Raw genomic sequence first — 20,112 nt, forward strand, 5'->3', positions numbered from 1 at the left:
CCAGGAGCTGTTGGATGCCAGGGATCTTTGATGGCTCTGGGCAGCACTGGTTTAATGCAGAATAACAATCAGCACCCTGTCCCCCACCCAGGGCAGGGCTGGCCCTGCTGGGGGCACCTCAGTCCCACCCAAATGGGAGCATTTGGGGCTCACTGCAATCAGAATCCACCTCCAGCCCTGCTGGGGCACCTCAGTCCCACCCAAATGGGAGCATTTGGGGCTCTCTACAAACAAAATCCACCTCCAGTCCTGCTGGGGCACCTCAGTCCCACCCAAATGGGAGCATTTGGGGCTCTCTACAAACAAAATCCACCTCCAGCCCTGCTGGGAGCAGCCCAGAGCAGCTGGGGCTGCCCTGGATCCCTGGCAGTGCCCAAGGCCAGGTTGGACAGGGCTGGGAGCACCTGGGACAGAGGGAGGTGTCCCTGCCATGGCAGGGGTGGCACTGGGTGGGATTTAGGGTCTCTCCCAACCCATTCCATGGTTCTGTGTCTCTTTCCCTGTCACTTCCAAAAGGCTCCAGCCCCACTGGGCTGCTGTAGCAGCGCTGGGAGGCCTCGTGGGGAGGGTTTCTTGTGATTACCAAGAAATCAGGCCCTGAAAAAATAACTCCCAGACATTCCATCTGCATTTAAAAGTCAAGTTCAATCTTCCCTTATTACAGCTGCAAAACCCCTCACTATCTAATTCAGATAAAGTAACAAAGCTGTACTTCCAATGATTGGAACTAAATGCAGTTAACCTTAAAAAGTCACTTTTACAAACAGAGCAGATTTATCTGGATTTAAATTTTAGTTCTTGTGCAAAGGCTTAAGAACAGGTTTCTCCCCATTATTCAATTTAACAATAATAATAAAAACCTCCATGACAACTATTACAAAAAGACTCTGATAAAGCCTGAAACCTTTTTGATAATGAAACATACAATTTCCCTGGTTGAAGCATAATTCCCCAGGGAACATTTTTAAAAAGATACAGTAGAACTGTCGTGTCCCAGTTGTTAATGTACAGAACCACACGTGAGAACAGCACATGGGAAAAGAAAAAATCAACTTTGAGAAAAGCTAAAGAAAAAATCATGGGCGGGAGAGAGGAGACAACTGCAGTGTCTCATTAGGGCAATTAGAGTCATTAACGTGGGAGAAGTAGGAAGGGTTCCCAGGCTGGGCTCAGGTTGGGTTTCACCCCGGGCGACATCCAGTGCCACCTGGGCCGTTCTGGGGTGCAGATCCCTCTCCAGAGCTGGCACTGCTGCCCCCCTGGGCCTTCGGGCAGCTCCCTGCCTTTGAAACAAGTCCACAGCCACTGTCCCCAGTGCCCCCGCAGCCCCAGTTCCACAGCCACTGTCCCCAGTGCCCCCATGATTTATTAAAGAAATCTGGATATTGATCTAGCACCGATATCCAGCTGTGACGGACAAAAACTCTCTGACAGTTTAAAGTTAGAAAGTGTATGTTCATTGCGGCGCCGGGCAGCGTGCGGGACAGCTCCCAAATACACACTGCACCTTTCCAATGATTACAGAGTCCTTTTATCCACACCAGAATTGAATACCCAAAATACAAATACATATTCATCATTTGGTACATCCCATTCCTTGCTTCCTATGCTAATCATTCCCAAAGCTATTAAGCATGTGTAGTTTGTTCCTTGAAATGGGTCAGTGGTCCCTTCCATGGGGAGGGGTCCCAAAATGAGGAAGTAAATGAAGTCTTCCTCATTCTGACCTTTCTACCTTTTTAATGCAAATATGACAAATGAACCTTGGTAGAACTCCCATTCCTTGTCTTCAATTGGTTTCAGAGCAGAGGAGGCCCACAATTGTCTCATGTTCCTAAAAGCTGTTTGTCAGTTTCTATATTCTTCATTATAAACCCAGCTAACTAAACATTGTGTTGACAAGCAATCAGTTATTAGTTAACTACTAACTCTTAACTTCATCAAGGCCTACTCATTCATTTTAATTAACTCTAGTAAGGCTTATCTCTAACTAAAATCTTAGCTCCTCTAAAATCTTTAAATCTCTTAAAGTTTCACCCAGAGCCCCAGTTCCACAGCCACTGTCCCCATGTCCCTGCAGCCCCAGTGTTCATTCCCAGCAGATGAACGGGACACAACAGCAGCAGCACCCATGGATGGGGCTGCCCCTCCCTGCTCAGCTCCAGCCCCACCTCAGCACCTCCATGCCAGGGAGGAATCCTGGCACGGACACGATGGCACGCTCTGGGAGAGGAACAACCACCTGGGATGCCAGAATAACCAGCCTGGGTTAGGGAATAAACCCGGGAGAGGCTTGGGAAGTGCCAACCCCCCGTGGGATGGGTGCACAGGCCCCAGCTGAGCTCAGGGATGGCCTCCAGCACAGGCAATTATCCTTCCACACTCCACACAGCACACCAGTACCACCTTTTACTACTTAAGGTTTTATTCAGCAGCTTTTTGTACCAATGAGTATTTTTACATAGAGAGCAGGAGATCTCTTTACTTTTAATGTGTCTTCTTTCACTTCTCAAAGCACTAAAATGAATGAAAGTTTTAAAATTGCCTATAAAATATATAGGTCACAAGCTTAGGTTCCTTCCTGGACTGGAGAAAGGCATGGGAAATGTCCTGAGCATCTCAGAGCACATTTTCCTGCTTTAGCCATTGTATTCGTGTGACTTTTAATATCCCAGCTCCTGTAGCCAGGAGCTACCATGAGAACCTCCACTCTCATTAAAATAACTGTTCGACCAGGGGTTTGTGTTTTGGGGTTTGAGGCAGGTCTGTGTCTGCAAGGTTTTAAAAAATTTGTATTTTTAAGTTTTTTTTTTTTCTGTCGGGGTAGGGGACTTTTTTACAAAAAAATGACAGTTTGTGAAGTCCAAAGAGTGTGATCACATCTTAAATCAAGCACATGGTCCCACTCCTCTCTCTGTTTGTGGCTTTTGGCTGCTGTCTCACAGGACCTCAGAGGTGCTGCTGGTCACAGTCACCAGCCAGGCTGTGATCTCTGAGCCCCAGAATCACGTTCCTGTCAACAAGGCGTGAATTTAAAATCCCATTTGGAGCGACAGAATGATAAAGTGCAAAGCGAGGGGAAAAGCCAGCTCATTAACCTGACAAATCCATTCTAAGAGAAGGACAAACCAATAATGCCGGGATGCATTTGTCTGCTGGGGTCCATCCCAGCAGTGCCCCAAATCCCCGGGCTGGGCTTGGCTCAGCAGCTCGAGCTGCCAGCAGTGAGCTGGGCCTGAGAGGCTCCAGCACAAGGTTTGTGGAGCTGCAGGGCAGGGCTCTCCTGCTGCACGGGGGGATCAGGTTTGGCAGGCAGACATTAGAGATCTCTTGGACCCCTTTGTGCTGCCAGGGAAAGGCTCTGGTGTCGCCCTGGTTATCAAGAGTTTTCTAAAGCCTTCTGAGTTGACATTCTTGTAGAGAACTTTCCCACACAACTTTCTGTAAATAACCTATTGTTTTGCATTCTTTCATAGAGGTGGAGAAATTTGATGTACAGGTAGTTTGTCCAGTGGCGTTGGAGAGGTGGCACGTTCACCCTCCAATCCACTGGTATCTTTTGAGAACTATAAAAGATTGGAGTCAGAAGAAATAAATGAGTTTCTTCATCGTGACCAAGGCTGTGGTGTGTCGTTTTTGCTTGTGTCATCTGGTGACATGCTGATCCTCGGGCAGGTGTGGCATTCTCCCAGCTCTGCTCAGCCTCCTTTGGCTCCTGGCCGGGCCAGCCCCAGCACAGACTCTGTTCTGCCAGGGCACAAACCAGGTTTCACCTCAGACACTCCCAGGTGCCATTCCCTCGATGGGAACGTGCACCTGAGCAAAGCCTGCACCACCTGACTGCCAAAACCCCGGGCACTGGCACTGCCCAGCCACGGGAACCCAGCAGAGATCAACCCCTGAGACAAGTGGACAGCTTTCTCTTCTGCATCAGGAGACGCCTGATGAGCACTGCCAGAGGTCCAGCAGAATTCCTCCTCCCAAAGCTCCGGGAGGAAGTGTGGGGCTGGTTATTTCCAGGTAGATTTTGCGTTTGTCCCTGAAAGAACACGAGCCAAACCCCAAGGTACCACTGTGCTGACAAATCCACTCCAGGCAAAACCCAGCTCTTTATGCACTGTCACTGCAATAATTTGTATATTTTTACTGATACATGGGCAGGGAGAAGCCCTGGCTGAGGTCAAACCCTTCCTGGTCATCTTTCCCAAGACAAATCCTTAGCACAGTCCTCACTGGGAAGGATTTATAGATCACACACAAATTCTGCCAAGTTACACACCCATTTCTATGACAGGCTGTATTTTATAGATCAAAAAACCCCAAACAATGTCTTCCAGATATATCTGTTATATCTGTGACGCCTGAAATGAGGATGAGCAGCATGGCTTTAAAATAAAACGGGAAGGGCTTTGTGGGTTTGGCATCTGCCAAAGGATTCAGGTTCAATAGCACAGACACCACTTTGCCAACTGTTAAGGAAAACAGATTCCAGTTGTACCACATTTCCCTTGATTTATATGAGCACTGGGAGAAAGATGAGGGGAAAAAATAACCTGCAAAGAAAAAAAGAAAAAGAAAAAGAAAATTTTTACCTTGTTTTGCTGTTCTGCTCGTGAACCTGCCAAGTTTGAGGCTGCAGGAGCTCCCCCACAGCTGAGCACAGGCACAGCCAGACCCTGCTCCTGTGGATCTCCACACATCCCTGGGCTCTGGGAGGTCCCTGGGCTGTCTCTGGGTACCAGCAGGGTCCCTGGGGCTGCAGGGGCTCATTTGGGAAGCTCATGGGACTGGAGTGGGATAAAAATCAGGTAAAAATCACATCTCTGCTTCCCTGGGCTTACACCAAGCACTCAGCTGCTGCAGGCAGGAGTCAGGTCATGCACTGCTTTTTGAAATCAGGTATTGCCTTACCCAGGCCTGACAGATTTCCTGGACTTTGCAAACTAAAGCAGGTCCTGGAGCAGCCCTGGGTTTGCCACTGTTCCCCACCACCCCCAGGAGAAGCAGCACCCAGCCCAGCAGCAGCAGCCCCTCATGCACCCAGACAAGCCTGGGGAAGTTCTCTGTCCAAATTAGGAGTAAAAATAACTTTGCTAAAGGGGCCAGGAGGGAGCAGTCCCCGTGCTCCCCCCTGCAGCTCGCAGCCCTCCATCCCCAGCACAGCCTGAGCCCATTAGGGCCAATTCCACCTCTCCCAGGGCTGCCTCTCCCTGCCAGGCCATTTGCTCCCTGCTTTCTATTTTTAAAACTGCTCCAGCTCCTGAGAGTGTTTTGTTCAGTGCAGTGACAGGCTGTCACTTACCCGAACATGCCCCTTCCCTGTGCTCAGCGTGCCAGGGAATTCACCCAGCGCTTGGACACTTCCCTGCCAGGCTCCCTGCAGGGCAGGAGGGAGCTCTGCAGTGCAGCCACTGGGTCCTGGGGCACGGCACCCTGGAATGGGTCGGGCTGGATTTAAGGGACCTTAAATCCCATCAGTGCCAGCCCTGCCATGGCAGGGACACTGCCACTGCCCCAGGTGCTCCCAGCCCCAGTGTCCAGCCTGGCCTTGGGCACTGCCAGGGATCCAGGGCAGCCCCAGCTGCTCTGGGAAGAGGGAGAAGCACACACAGCACTCACAATCATTGCTAAAATATTCACTGTGAGGAAGCAGCAAAGGCAAAGCAAAGCAGGATTTCCCAAAAAGCATTGCCTGAAGTCTGCCCCAGTGCTTGCTGCACAGAGGTGCCACAAACAGCCAGTCTGCCCCCAGCTGTCACCCTGCTCTTTTAAAAGTTTTAAAGTTCTTTTAAAAGTTTTCCATGCCTTCTGATAATGTTTACATATTTCTACTGGAGTTCTCACACTGTTCATGTAAATAATGATTGTTTTGCATTCTTCTTTGTGAGAGGAGAAAATTAATAGACTGTTGATTTGACCAGGGTGGTTGGAGAGGTGGTAACTCCATCCTCCAACCCACTGCCACTTTTGGAGTTCTGTCTATTGCGAGGTCAGAAATAACATTTCCTTCTTTTTCTTCTTTTAGATTTTGGAGTGAGTGCCTGAGTTATTTTGTGTCCTAGTGCAACACCCAGCAGCCGGTGGGATTTTAACGAGCTGCCACAGCTGCTTCCAGGTTTGGAGCAGGGATGCAACCCCTCAGCTCCTCCTGCAGTCCGGCCTTGCTGTGCTGGGGCTCAGAGCAGCCCCAGCTCCACTCCAAAGGCTGCACTTCACCCTGCAGGGCTTTTCCAGCCTTTCTGATTCCATGATTCCCAGGCTCAGCTCCTGATGACCAGGAAAGAGCCATTACACGTGGAAATGGGAAGCTGAGGGCTCCAGCAGAGGGGCACACCCAGAATCAGCCCCGGGCTGTGTTTCCATGCCCACATCTGTCCCAGCAGAGCCATGGGAGCACAGCTGAGGAGGCACCACCAGCGTTTCCCTGCCAGATGGAGCAGCACAAGCTCGGCTGGGCTCGAGCAGGACATTTTTACAGACGAGTTCTCAGCCCCATTCCTCAGTGCTTTTGTGCTCAGAGTTATATTATTCTCTTCTGAAATGCAAAGAGATTCTTCCTGAGAAAATAGGCACAGGGGTGGAAGGCATTTTTTAACAACAATTCGATTCCCCAGCAAAATACATTTTTCACAGGTGGGAAAAAATTGTATTTGGGATTTATTTCATTTCTTCATGGATTGAATGCTCTTCACAGTTTACCACATCACTGAAATATTCCTGAGGAAGGAAAGTGGCTTTTCCAGGGACTCCATTCCTCTGCTCTGCTCCTGTTTCACGCTGAGTTGTTGGGGATCCTGGTGTGTTACAGAAGGACTTGGGATCCTCCATGGGGCTGGACAAACCCAGGCCATTGCTCATTTCCACGTTTCCAGTTTGGCCAAACGAGCTGTCACTCCCTCAGGGCTGCTGCCACCCTGGGCACTGCAGGCAGATGGAAAATTCACCTTTTTGTGTCAGCGTCCAAAATCCCTTCACCTGGGACACCAACATTCTGCTGCAGGAGATGAACCAGGCAACGAGCCCCCAGCACAGAGAATGCCAGGGTCACTGAGGCTGGCAAAGCCCTCCCAGCCCAGCTGTGCCCTGTGCCCACCTTGTCCCCAGCCCAGAGCCCTGAGTGCCACCTCCAGGTGACACCTGCAGGGATGGGCACTCCAAACCTCCCTGGGCAGCCCCTGCCAGTTGTCCATCCCAGTTGTCCATCCCAGTTGTCCATTCCAGTTGTCCATCCCAGTTGTCCATCCCAGTTGTCCATCCCAGTTGTCCATTCCAGTTGTCCATCCCAGTTGTCCATTCCAGTTGTCCAAGGTTTGCTGGGGAATCAAAACATCTTTTCCTCCTTTGCAAATCCTCCACTGCAGCCACAGTAGACACATCTCAAAAAGATAATTTCCTTTGCATCATCATCCATGGAACGGGTTGGGATGGAAGGGACCTTAAGGATCATCCAGTTACTTGGAAATTTTCTGTACAGCTGTCAGATAGAAAAACTACAAACCCACAAAAAGTCGTTCAATTAATTTTTATTGTCAATATAATTTCTGTGCATTCAAGCCCTGCCACAAAATGACCTGCTTTAAAAATCACTAAACCATCTCTATTATTGCTGAATTTTATTCCTGCAAAAATAACAACTTCCTGCCAAATTTGAGCTGACAGTTTGTCTTTACTTTTGTAGTTATTCCTGCCACTTTTTATTAAATGGAATTTGGCCTTGATCCTATCCATTAGGACTCAGTTTTGATGGGATCCACATGGGAAACAACTCCAGGCTCTCAGTCCTGTCTGTGCTGGGGGAGATGCTGTCTGTGCTCTCAGGAGCTGCCAGTAAATCCCAGTGCTCAGTTCCAGCCATCCATTCCATTTACCTGCTGTTTTTATTTCAGCACCAAGCTGTGGGTAGCAAGAGGTGTTTCTAAACCAGCAAATGCTGTCCCAGGACACCAGGACATCCATGGGGACAAGGGCTCTGCTCTGACACCTGCAGTCAGTCAAGCCAAGCTTTCTTTGCCCACGAAACTTTGACTTCTAACATTGACTGGTCTGTGTTTCTCTCGAGACAGCTAAAAATAAATTTGTATTTCGAAAGTTCTGATGCACCACAACACATATTTATAAATTTCTTTTGGAAGTAGATTGGTGTGATGTTGAAGGCCCCATAAACAGGGGGTGCACAGAGGGATCCCAGAGCCCCCCAGAGCTGCACCCCCCACCTGCAGCTGATCTGAGATCTCACACCAAGGACCCCAGGGGTGGGTGTGACTGCAGACAGAACCTGCTGCACTCCTGAGGCTCAAATCCTGCATTTGCAGAGAGGAAGAATTCCTGCTGTGCCTCTCCTCCCTGCCACAGCCTCCTGAGGACAGCCCTGCCAAGGGGCAGAGCCCTCCTGTGCCACCAGTGCTGCTCAGAGCCCTGGCACTCCTCTGCTCTGGGTGCAGAAGTGCCACATGGCACTGTGAGGCTGAATTGAATGGCACGGAACAAATCTGCATTCTGCTGGATACACCATTACCAATATTAAAATATTTATGAAACAAGAAATTTATTAGGAAGTTCGTGGTCTATGGGCTTGCTTTGCTCTACACAGATCCTACAATGGCAGGATCACAGCCTGCAGGACAGCTCCAGGATCACACCTGGGCAGCTCCAGGATCACACCTGGGCAGCTCCAGGATCACACCCAGCATTGCAGCTCCAGGATCACAGCCTGCAGGACAGCTCCAGGATCACACCTGGGCAGCTCCAGGATCACAGCCAGCATTGCAGCTCCAGGATCACACCTGGGCAGCTCCAGGATCACAGCCAGCATTGCAGCTCCAGGATCACACCTGGGCTGCTCCAGGATCACAGCCAGGCAGCCCCAGGATCACACCCAGCATTGCAGCTCCAGGATCACACCTGGGCAGCTCCAGGATCACAGCCAGCATTGCAGCTCCAGGATCACACCTGGGCTGCTCCAGGATCACAGCCAGGCAGCCCCAGGATCACACCCAGCATTTCAGCTCCAGGATCACTCCTGGGCAGCTCCAGGATCACAGTCAGACTGCTCCAGGATCACACTCAGCATTGCAGCTCCAGGATCACACCTGGGCTGCTCCAGGATCACACCCAGCATTACAGCTCCAGGGTCACAGCCAGACTGCTCCAGGATCACAGCAGCATTTCAGCTCCAGGATCACTCCTGGGCAGCTCCAGGATCACACCCAGCATTGCAGCTCCAGGATCACACCTGGGCAGCTCCAGGATCACAGCCAGCATTGCAGCTCCAGGATCACAGCCTGCAGGGCAGCTCCAGGATCACACCTGGGCTGCTCCAGGATCACACCTGGGCAGCTCCAGGATCACAGCCAGACTGCTCCAGGATCACACCTGGGCAGCTCCAGGATCACACCTGGGCAGCTCCAGGATCACAGCCAGACTGCTCCAGGATCACACCCAGCATTGCAGCTCCAGGATCACACCCAGACTGCTCCAGGATCACACCCAGCATTACAGCTCCAGGATCACACCCAGACTGCTCCAGGATCACACCTGGGCAGCTCCAGGATCACACCTGGGCAGCTCCAGGATCACAGCCTGCAGGGCAGCTCCAGGATCACAGTCAGACTGCTCCAGGATCACACCTGGGCAGCTCCAGGATCACACCTGGGCTGCTCCAGGGTCACACCTGGGCTGCTCCAAGATCACAGCCAGACTGCTCCAGGATCACACCCAGCATTTCAGCTCCAGGATCACACCTGGGCAGCTCCAGGATCACACCTGGGCAGCTCCAGGATCACTCCTGGGCAGCTCCAGGATCACAGTCAGACTGCTCCAGGATCACACCCAGCATTACAGCTCCAAGATCACACCTGGGCAGCTCCAGGATCACAGCCAGACTGCTCCAGGATCACACCCAGCATTGCAGCTCCAGGATCACACCCAGCATTGCAGCTCCAGGATCACAGCCTGCAGGGCAGCTCCAGGATCACACCCGGGCAGCTCCAGATCCCAGCCTGTGAGCTGGCAGCAGTGCAGCAGCTCCAGCAGGGCACTTCCCTGGGCTAAGGCAGCGTGCCAGCTGCCCGGGCTGTGCCCTCCCTGCTCCTGCCAGCACCCCAGCCCTGCTGGCACCGACCTGGCCATGGCAGCACGGGCTGTGCTGCTGTGACAGGAGAGCTGCTCCTGCACAGCATCCTCCTGCAGCAGCCTCTCACCCTGCAGAGCCACCACCAACCTCTCCATGTTCTTCCCGTGTTTCCAGCAGCTTCAGCCTCTCTCTCCCCACGCAGGAGCAGCCAAGCCCAAACACAGCCTGTTGCTGGTGCTGCTAAGGCCTCTGAGGTGGCTCAGGATTCCTAAACCACATCTCTTCTCTCTTTATCCCCCATGACTGATTGCTCTGAGCCCTAACGTCATCTTCATGTGAGACAGGCAGGATCAAAAGCCAAACAGGCAGGTGCACACCCAGGTGCTCCATCCTCTCCTCACCCAGCACAGCTCTCCCCTGCCCAGCCCAAGCCCTGAGCAAGACCTTACAGAGACAGCTCACATTTACAGCATCAGTAGGTACAACAATGATATTTTTGTATATCTATCTATACAGATATATATAAAAACACGCAGATACACAACCATGCTCAGAGGCATTCAGCAGAACCATCATCAGCATGAAATCTTGTGACCTGTGACCGCTCCAAAGCCTCCCCTCCACCCCCACAGCTCAGCCCATCCTTTTCCCAAAAACCCAGACCAAAATAGAGCTGTTGGATGTGCCCTGAATGTGCAAACACTGGACCTGCAGCACCTCAGGGGAGGTCTCCTCTTCCCAGTGTCAATCAGGGGCCAGGCAGCCCAAGTGCCTCGCTGATCCCACGGCCCAGAGAAGTGATCTCCAGCCAGGGGCACATCCCAGGGCTTTGGGAACATTTGCCAAGCTCATTTAGAAGGGCTGGGAAGGGAGGCACCGGCCAGCATCACCCGACAGCTGAGGCATAAGAGAATGCCCAGCACTCACACAGCATCCTAATGCTCTCCAGATCCCAAATGACACAGCAAAAGCGTCCTCAGCACCACAGCCTCAGCCACAGGCACCTGGGGCTGCCCTCTGTCAGCCAGGGGCACTTTGTGCCCCCAGAAGGGGTGGGATCCCTGTGGGAAGCTCAGGTGTGCCCCGTCCTGCACCTGACACCGGCTCTGCTGCAAAAGGCTTTGCTCCAAAACACAGCCCATGGAGGGGGACAGCCCCGAGCACCCACAGCACCCCCTGAGCTGCCAAAGGAGGGGCACCCACAGCCCATGGAGGGGGACAGCCCTGAGCACCCACAGCACCCCCTGAGCTGCCAAAGGAGGGGCACCCACAGCCCATGGAGGGGGACAGCCCTGAGCACCCACCCTGCACCCCCTGAGCTGCCAAAGGATGGGCACCCAGAGCCCATGGAGGGGGACAGCCCTGAGCACCCACAGCACCCCCTGAGCTGCCAAAGGAGGGGCACCCAGAGCCCATGGTGGCCCTGGGGACACGGGGACACCACAGAGCTCCAGCCCACGCTGACACCAAGAGCTGTCAGCCTCTGCTCCTGGCGCAGAGCCGGGGCTGGAGAGCTCTGCAGGCTCTGAGGGCTGGGCTCACTCCGGCCAGGGGCAGCACAAGGGCACTGCCCAGGAGGGAGCTGTGGCCTCGGGTGGGGCAGGGCCACCACCTTCTCCTGGTCCAGAGCAGGAGCGGGCTTTATTGCCATTAAATTGGTGCTGGCTCAGAACAACTGCACTGCCTTGAGCAGAAGGGCTTGGGAGGACCTCGTGAATCACCAGTAAGGAGCAAAGCTCAGGCAAGCCTTGTTCTCCTTCAGATCTCTCTCTGCCTGGGTACCTCTCACCACACTAATGGCCTGGCTATATTGGATTCCAGGCTCTCCAAACAGCCTTAATTACATGCTTCGTATCTCCCAATATTATGATAAAATTCATCATAGTCCAGCGTCTGGGACAGTCAGCATTGTCACTCATTGAGATTAATTTGAATACAGCTATAAATAGAAATAACAACATCTGATCTTATGAAACAGAGTATTGTGCTGGATGGTTTTAGTGCCTCCAAGCAAAACTCATTTAATAGAATAAAATATGGAACAGAGTACATGGAGTTTTGTAGTATTACTGTTATGAGATTCCAAAGCAGATCAATAATTCTTATATAGAAATTAATGCCTTGAAATGATCCCTCCATTTGTCATTCCAGAGAGGTCACCTTATTTTGTTTCAAAGAGTAAATTGGGAATTGCACAAGTGAACTTGCTGAAAACCTGCTCTCCCTGTTCCTGCACCCCTTGTGCCAGTCCCAATTATCCCTGAATCCTCTGCCCATCGTCCCTCCCCGTGGATGAGCATCCCTCTCCTGGCAGAACCACTCTCCTTCCAAATGACCCACTGCAGTCCCTTCTGCCTCAAGAGAGACACTTGAAAACAGGTTAAGAGCCAAGATTATTGCTCAAATTGAATTTTGCCTTGTTGAGAAAATGAATTTTACCTCCAAAACACAGCGTTCCAGAAAAATACATTCACAGCACCTCCAACCTCTCATTAGTGACTCCCCATGTGGAATTCCTGAAGTGAGGATTTTCCTGGCCTTTTATTTATAGAGGAAAAATCAGATTCCACATCTCTGGTGCAGCCTCACAGCTGAGGCACAGCCCTGCATGGCTCAGGGTGCTGACACACATCAGGGCCTCGCTACCAACGAGGACAAATACTTAGAGGCTGCTGAAATGAAAGCTCATTAAAGAACACAAAGCCCCTTTTTTTTGAGAAGAGGCAAGGAATTAAAGGTTGCTGTTTCCTATTTTCAGCTTTTTGTTGCGTTCTCTACCTGAGAAACTGAAAAATGTGGAGTTTCCTGAAATACCTTTTCTAAAATGAATCATTCCTCCATTGCCTAAAAAGTATTGTCCTGTTTGAAGTGAGGAGAGGAAAATGCAAGGATCAGGTCAGGAGTTCACAATAAATTAGCATCCAGAGAAGAACACTGCTGAAATGTGGGAGCTTTCTTCCCAAGCCCCAGTGAGAGCCCAGGTGCTCCCATCAATGAAACCTCCCCAGCATCTCATCAGGGCAAGGTCGGCAGGAGGGGCTCAACACGTGGACTTGGAATGGAAATTACATCCCATGGAATGGGCCCAAATCCACATTCCTGCAAGAAGCTTGAACTAAGAGATGGAGGAACAACCAGTTTGCAGACATTTTCCTGGGAATTACAAGGAGTTCCTAGAAACTGATCAGATCAGCAGGGATTCCATTCCAACAGATTCCAAGGGATCTGTTGGAACCGTGGGATCACACATGGCTCTGTACATTCTCACACAGCCCTGCCCTTCCTTCCTGTGCCCGAGGAGCATTCCCAGCAGGAGCAGGCTCCAGTGCTCCCCCTGACTCCCTGGAGCAGCTGAACCCCAGCCCCATCCCATCCCATCCCCATCCCATCCCATCCCATCCCATCCCATCCCATCCCATCCCCAGCAATCCCAGCCCGACAGCCTCCCCCAGAGAGCCTGGCAAAAGTGTGTGCATTTTGCAAGAAAAGAGCAGCATCCAGCTCAGAGCTGCACTTTTAAGCTCCCTTCCTTTCCAAATAATCTCATTTTTGTGATTACTGTGTCTGGAGCAGAAGGCAGGACTGCAACTGTCATCTTCCTCCCTCGGCAGGAAGGAAAGGCAGCCAACACCCCCAGGGAGCTCGGGGATGTTCCAATTTACACTCCCAATCTCCCTGCACTGCCTTAGCCCACTTTGCTGCAAAGTTCCCTGGAGAGGCTCAGGAACAGCCCCCTCTGGGCCACCAGAGCCACCCCTGAGAAAACCCCACAGGGATTTAGACAAGAACAAAATTATTCTTGATTGACTCTTTCAAATTGCATCCACCGAGGACACCAACCTGAAGCAGTAATTTGTTCATTATTAAAGCCTGTCATGAGAAGTCTGTAGGGAGCACAAAAATAAGCTTTCCAGCATTAAAGGAGAAATCAGGGTGCTGATATTCCCCGTATTGCATGGTCTGCTTCCAGAAAATACGAAACACCCTGGCCATGGTTGTATCATGGAGTTCCATTTGCAGGGAAAGCTACGACCCTGCAAAGGAACAGCATTTTCTCCAAAGCAAAACCAGCAGCCTAAAACCATCCTGCCCGAACTCCCCGGTGCATTTGGGAAGCAGCTTTCCAAATTATTTTTGGTGTTATTTTCAGGAGAGATATTTAATTTATGACCGGGCTGCTCTTTACTGGTGTGTGCTGATAGGATTGTGTTGGACAGCAGTCCCTGCCTTTGACACACTTGAGTGTTGGTGCAGGGCCACCAGCAGCCCCAGGCTGATCCCCCTGCAGCATCGGTGCCAAACCCTGCCCGGGCAGCCCTTCCCAGCGCCTGGGGTGGGACACAGCCCCAGGGCACGCAGTCACAGAGGGCTGTGCCACTGCCCCAACTGCCGGGGCACTCCTCTGATGGATGGGGTGAAGGCAAAGAACAGAGATGGAAAAGAAAGAGCCCAGTCCCCCGTCCTGGGGAAGCCATGGCCACGCTGGAGGAGCTCCTGTGCGCTCAGACATCCTGCCCTGCTCCTGACCAGCCATGGCTGATGCTCCTCACCCATCGTTTTAACCCAAGGGGCTCCAGCAGGTCCCACCGAGCCCTTGGCAGGGGCAGACACTGAACCCAGGGGTGCAGCCTGCCCTCCCTCCGACGCCGAGCTTGCACAGGGCACTTCCATCCCTCCTCAGTTCGTTCTGCAGTCCTCCCGGAGGGGGCCTGATGAGGCATCCTGCCCCACTGGCACTTCCTGTGCCCACCCACACGTCCCCTGGGACCCAGCAGGAGCAGTGACCAGCCCAAAATCTCAGCGTGGCTCCACCAGCACCAACGCTTCAGCTGGAGAAAGGGAGAGGCAGGGCAGCAGCTCCCCTGGGCTCCAGCAGGACTGCCCCACGCTCCTGGAGGAACCCTCCCACCCCAACTACTCCCAGGCTCTTTTACCCACGGAGCAGTTCAGGGGTAAGCGAGGGGAGAGCTACAGAGGCAGGGAGGGGCTCTGAGCACACAGCAAAACGCCCAAGTGTCACTCATGGAGATGCCCCCATCATTTTTTTTTTTCAGCCCAGGAAAGCTCCCCCAAAGCCTGCAGCAGGAATTGCAGGGATGAATTGCAGCCAGAGGAGCCCGGCACTGGCTCTCCCTGCTGCTGCACCTGTTGGCCGTGGCCGCCGCTGCGCCGGGAACGGGGAGCTGCAGGCACGGATAACACAGCCTCCCATGCAGAGAGGAAGATGAACAGCCTGCATGGCTCTGGCCCCTCGTGGGGAGGAAGCTCCTGAAGCACCAGGAGCTGCCTGAGGAGCCCTGCTGTGCCCTGGATGGGTTCTGTATATCTATAGATATAGATTTACACCGATCTTCTCCCCACATTAAGGCACAGCAGAAATACTTCTCTCTTCCAAGATATTGTCAGAGAAGCAGAAGCTCCATTAAGATTTCTTTGCAGGGCCTCTACAGAGCTTTTAGCTTCCAGATGTGAGGGAAAAGCCACTTTGGGCATGCAAGTAAGCATTCAAGAGCCATCCACCGGCCCCTCACCCACTGCCCCAGGCAGCAAATCCCACAGCGACCCCTGAGAAAGAAGCTGGCTGCCACACTCAGGAATTTCTCAGAGAGTTCTGAGGTTAACAAGATTTTTGTGATTGGTTGGTACTTGGTTTTCTTCTTTCAACTAACTTAGAGCTTCTCATCCACCCACACACAATGACACTTAGTTGTTGAACAGGTCCACTTCTCCTACTAAAATAGTTATTTTCTATTTCTCTTTGGCTGAACATGTTCTAAATTGTATTTTGAAGCAGGAGAGGACTACAGGGAACAGTTTTGCAGCATGAAAGAACCACTTCCAGGTGGCTCATCCAAGCTGCAAAATATATATTCAGTAAAATCCCTCAGTATGGGCCAGTTCCTGCTTTCTGGATGATTTGGTTAAATTGCAATTTTGAACAGATGCTTAGTCACAATACATTAAAATATTTAGTTTATATAAATATCTCCACATGGAGAAACTGTCCAAACATCTTATTTTCTGCAAACTCCACTCCGTAACGTATCGCCAGAGGCTTGGCAGGTATTGTGGCATTATCCAAAAGGCTCCTGGCGCCTCGGTTTCCCTTCTGAAGTGGAGCTCGGTAGGGAGTGCCCCGGACTCGCTGTGGGATGAGAACCGGAGTGGAAGAGCCGCCTCCTCCCACCCTCCTGGCTGGGGGCAGCTGCCCGAGCCGTACTCGAGCGCAAGTTCGGCAGCGCTCACGTCGCTCCGGCCGCCGGGCCCCGCAGGACGGAGCTGAGCCGCTCTGCAGCCCGGGCAGCGGGCACGGAGGGGCACGGCCAAGGCACCCACACACCGGGGCAGATTCCGCACAGGAATCCGCCAGCCATGCGCTCGACTCTGCCAGGAGGGGAGGCGAGCAAGGCAAAGGAGCAGCTCGTTGGTGTTGTGCCAGGGAAATGGCCCGGGCACAGCCCGGCCGGGCAGAGCCGAGGGCGGCATCGCCCCGCTCGCCTCGGGCGCAGCGGCCGGAGATGGCACCGGCAGGCAGATGGCAACGGGGAGGCTCGGCTGCCGACAGCACCGAGCACGGATTTGCCGTGAAAGCCTCACAAGTTTCCAGCTGGGAAAAGCGGGGGATCTCTCCGCCCGCTGCACAAAAATAAAAAAAATCCCTCCACCACCTTCCGCATGCGAAGGCGTAGGACAGGGAGCGAAGAACTCCGCTGCTCACGATGCATCTGGTGGCGCTTCTGTCACTGTCACCGCACCCGCGATCGCTGCCGAGGAGCACCCGGCGCTCGCTGCGGGGCCCGGCGGCTGCAGCGGCGCCCCGGGGGGACACCCCAACCCTGGGGGGACACCCCAGCCCCGGGGGGACACCCCCTCATCCCGGGGGATCAAACCAGAGCCGGACAGATGGCCTCGCACGGCCCCGGGGCAGGAGGATGTGCGGGGGTGACAAGTGTCCGTGCCCCGACACCCACCGAGGAGCGGGGCCGGGGGCGAGACGGGCGCGATCGCAGCGCGAACGGGGGAGGCGAGGAGGGGGAGAACGGGCAGCGCTGCAGCGCATCTCCCCCGCACACACACACACACACACGCACACACGGCTCTCTAATCCTCCGGCTCTGCTCATCCCTGGCTCCTCCCGGAGCCGCCGGAGCCTGGGGCGGCGCGGAGCGGCGCTCCCGGGCTGAGCCGCCCCCGGTGCCCCCGCTCCGGCCGGCCGGGCTCGGGAGGGAGCCGGGACCCGAACCGGGCAGGCGCTGGGTGCTGGGACTGCCCCGCGCAGCCCCGGCTCAGCCCGAGAAAGCCCCTCCTGACCCTCTCCCGACCCCCCCGCGACCCCCGGGCCGGGGTGGCCGCGGCCTCGCCAGCCCTGCCCGCACCGCCGGGATTCCGTGAGCGGAGCGGTGCCGGCCGTGCCCCGCTGGGATGCCGTGCGCCCGCATCCATCCCCGCCGAGCCACGGCTCTCTCTAACGCAAACCCAGCGCAACCAGCGCCTCTTCTCTTCCTTTTTTTTTTTTTTTTTTTCTCCTCCTTTCCCTCCGGCATTGCTTCGTGCAAATGGGGCGATAAATCCAGAAAGCGCCACGCACCGTGGAGAAGGGAGAGGGCGGCGGGGAGGGGAAGCAGCTGCTCCGGAGGGAGGCGGATGGAGCACCTGGAGAGGCACAAGGGGAGCCTGGAGCGGCGGAGCCCCGCGGCACGGCCCTACCTGGAACAGCCGGAGGATGTTGGCCACCATAATGGACACGGAACTTCCCGATGCCCCGATCACTCCAACTACTTTCTCCGGCTTGACGAAGACGGGCGGCTCGCCGTTGGTGCACCTCACGTCGGAGGTGTCCTTCTGGATGAGCGCCTGGACGAAGGTGAGGGACTGCTCCAGCGCGTAGGTGTCCCGGGAGCAGGTGTCCAGGATGCGGGCGCCCAGCGTCACGTTGGGCAGCAGGTCCGGGTCGCTGTTGATCTGGTCCAGGGCGTAGAGCATCGCCTCCAGCCTGTGGATGCCGTTCTCCTTCTTGATGTCCCCGCAGGGAGAGCCCGGGGGGCCCTTGGCGTGCACGGGGAAGAGGCCGCCCAGGGTGATGTCCCCCTCCAGCCGGATGGAGTGGGGCGCGTACATCTCCTGCCCGCGGGCCGCCTCCCCGAGCAGCAGCTCCAGCAGGCAGCAGGGCAGCTCCAGCAGCGCCAGCAGCCGCAGCACCCTGCCCGGCCGGCCCATGGTGATGCCGCCGCCGCCCCCGGGCGCTGCCCCGCGCTCCCCGGGGGCCGGGCCGGCCGGGATGGCCGGGGGAAGGGCTGCGGGTTCGGCCGCCGCCGCCCTTCGCCCTGCCCTGCCCGCCGCGCTCCGGCACCGGCACTGGGGAGCGCGGCGCTGCCGCTGCCGCTTTAAACGGCCGGGGCCGCCCGCCCCCCGCCCCGCCCGCCGCCGCTGCGCAGCGCCCGCCGCACCGCCCCGGCCGGCTCGGTGGGCACGGGCATCGGCGTGGGCACGGCCGCGGGCACGGGGAGAGCCCCGCGGGGTCCCGGCTCTGCCGGCGATGGGGGCTTGCGGGACGCGCTGGGGACGGGGGAAGCGGGGGGAGCGCGGCGGCCCCGCTGCCCGCTCCCCCCGGGCTCGGGCAGCGCGGCTCGGGAGCGCCCGCCAAAGGCGCTGCGTGGGGGATGCTCGCTCAGCCCCGCCGGAGCAGCAGCAGCAGCAGCAGCAGCAGCAGCAGCAGCATCCTCCTCCTCCGCCTCGCTCTCCCGGCGCGGAGCGGAGCGCCGCGGGCTCTGCCGCTCGCGGGGCCCGGCAGTGCCGCCGGGGACAGCCGGGGACAGCGGGAGCGCCCGGCCAGCCCAGGGCATCCACAGCATCAATCCGGGTTGTGCCGTGGGAACGACATCCTCCGCCCGCCGAGGTGGGTACCAATGGAGCGGTGAGGAGGAGGAGTTTGGATGTAACCCCGTACTCCCAAAGCCGAAGTAATGCAGCTGAGCTCGTTCTATTTTAAGATCTCCAGACCCATTTTTCTTCTGCACACCCAGATCTCGAGGATGCTGGAACATCCTGGTTTTGTTCCTTTTACTCCAAAACTCTGACAACCCAAAGGGTGTCACCTGTTGCCATTCCCTCCTGACCAGCACATCCACACCCTGGCATATTTCCAATTCCAGCTAATGCAGAATGCATCTCTCAGATGTTCCCACCAGACCAAGCACATTTTTTGGAAGCAACCTTTAATTCCTCCTTCATAAATACCAGACCAGGTGTAGCTGCTGTTCATCACGTGGCCTCTAACACGCTCTGGGCCAGCACAACCCGTGTGTAGGAACCTGCCCAGTCACAGGATCACAGACTGGTTTGCATTGGGAGGGACCTTAATGATTGTCTCATTCCACCCCTGCCATGACAGGGACACCTTCCCCTGTCCCAGGCTGCTCCAGCCCCAGTGTCCAGCCTGGCCTTGGGCACTGCCAGGGATCCAGGGGCAGCCCCAGCTGCTCTGGGCACCTGTGCCAGGGCCTCACCTCCCTCAAATCACCCACACATCTTGAAAAGGTGATTCCCTTTACACTGCCAGCCACAGAATGGGTTGGGTTGGGTTGGAAGGGACCTGAAGGACCACCCAGTTCCTCAGAGATTTTCCATAGTGCTGCCGGACTCCCACCCCTCTCCCAGTCTCTGCCAGCGGGGTGGAGCTGAACCAGCCCCCATCTCCATCCCTTGCACACACAGCCCAACTCCTCACATCACTTCACCTGCTGCACAGTGGGATTTCCTTCCCAGTTCTCCCTTGTTACCACCAGCTCCATCCCCTTTTCCATCTCCTCCCAGGGAGAGCTCTTTAGTGCTTATTTACCTCCTGCCCACTTAAAGCTCCACAGTCAGAATCTTACCTCTGTTTATTATTATTATTATTATTATTATTATTATTATTATTATTATTAAATATTCTGACTCTTGTGATTGGAGCCTCAAGTTTGTCTCAAGTGCTCCAGTTCAGGAAGGATGTGGAGCTAAATCACTCTTCTAATAAATCCCATTGTTTTGCTGGAAGTCAC

The 20,112-nt window shown here is 54.6% G+C and overlaps 1 protein-coding gene across 2 annotated transcripts in view; it reads right to left on the reverse strand.

The window, feature by feature from the left end:
- GRM7 (glutamate metabotropic receptor 7) overlaps positions 1-18,381 on the reverse strand; it is a 230,298-nt gene extending 211,917 nt beyond the window's left edge. For both annotated transcript variants that reach the window (XM_053954017.1, XM_053954016.1), the window contains exon 1: positions 17,780-18,381. In XM_053954017.1, coding sequence (XP_053809992.1) covers positions 17,780-18,289 — 510 coding nt within the window. In that variant the 5' untranslated portion in view covers positions 18,290-18,381. The remainder of the gene's footprint in view (positions 1-17,779) is intronic.
- Positions 18,382-20,112: the final 1,731 nt, after the last annotated feature.

The sequence above is a fragment of the Vidua chalybeata genome, chromosome 12, assembly GCF_026979565.1.
Source record: "Vidua chalybeata isolate OUT-0048 chromosome 12, bVidCha1 merged haplotype, whole genome shotgun sequence".
Lineage (NCBI taxonomy): Eukaryota > Metazoa > Chordata > Aves > Passeriformes > Viduidae > Vidua > Vidua chalybeata.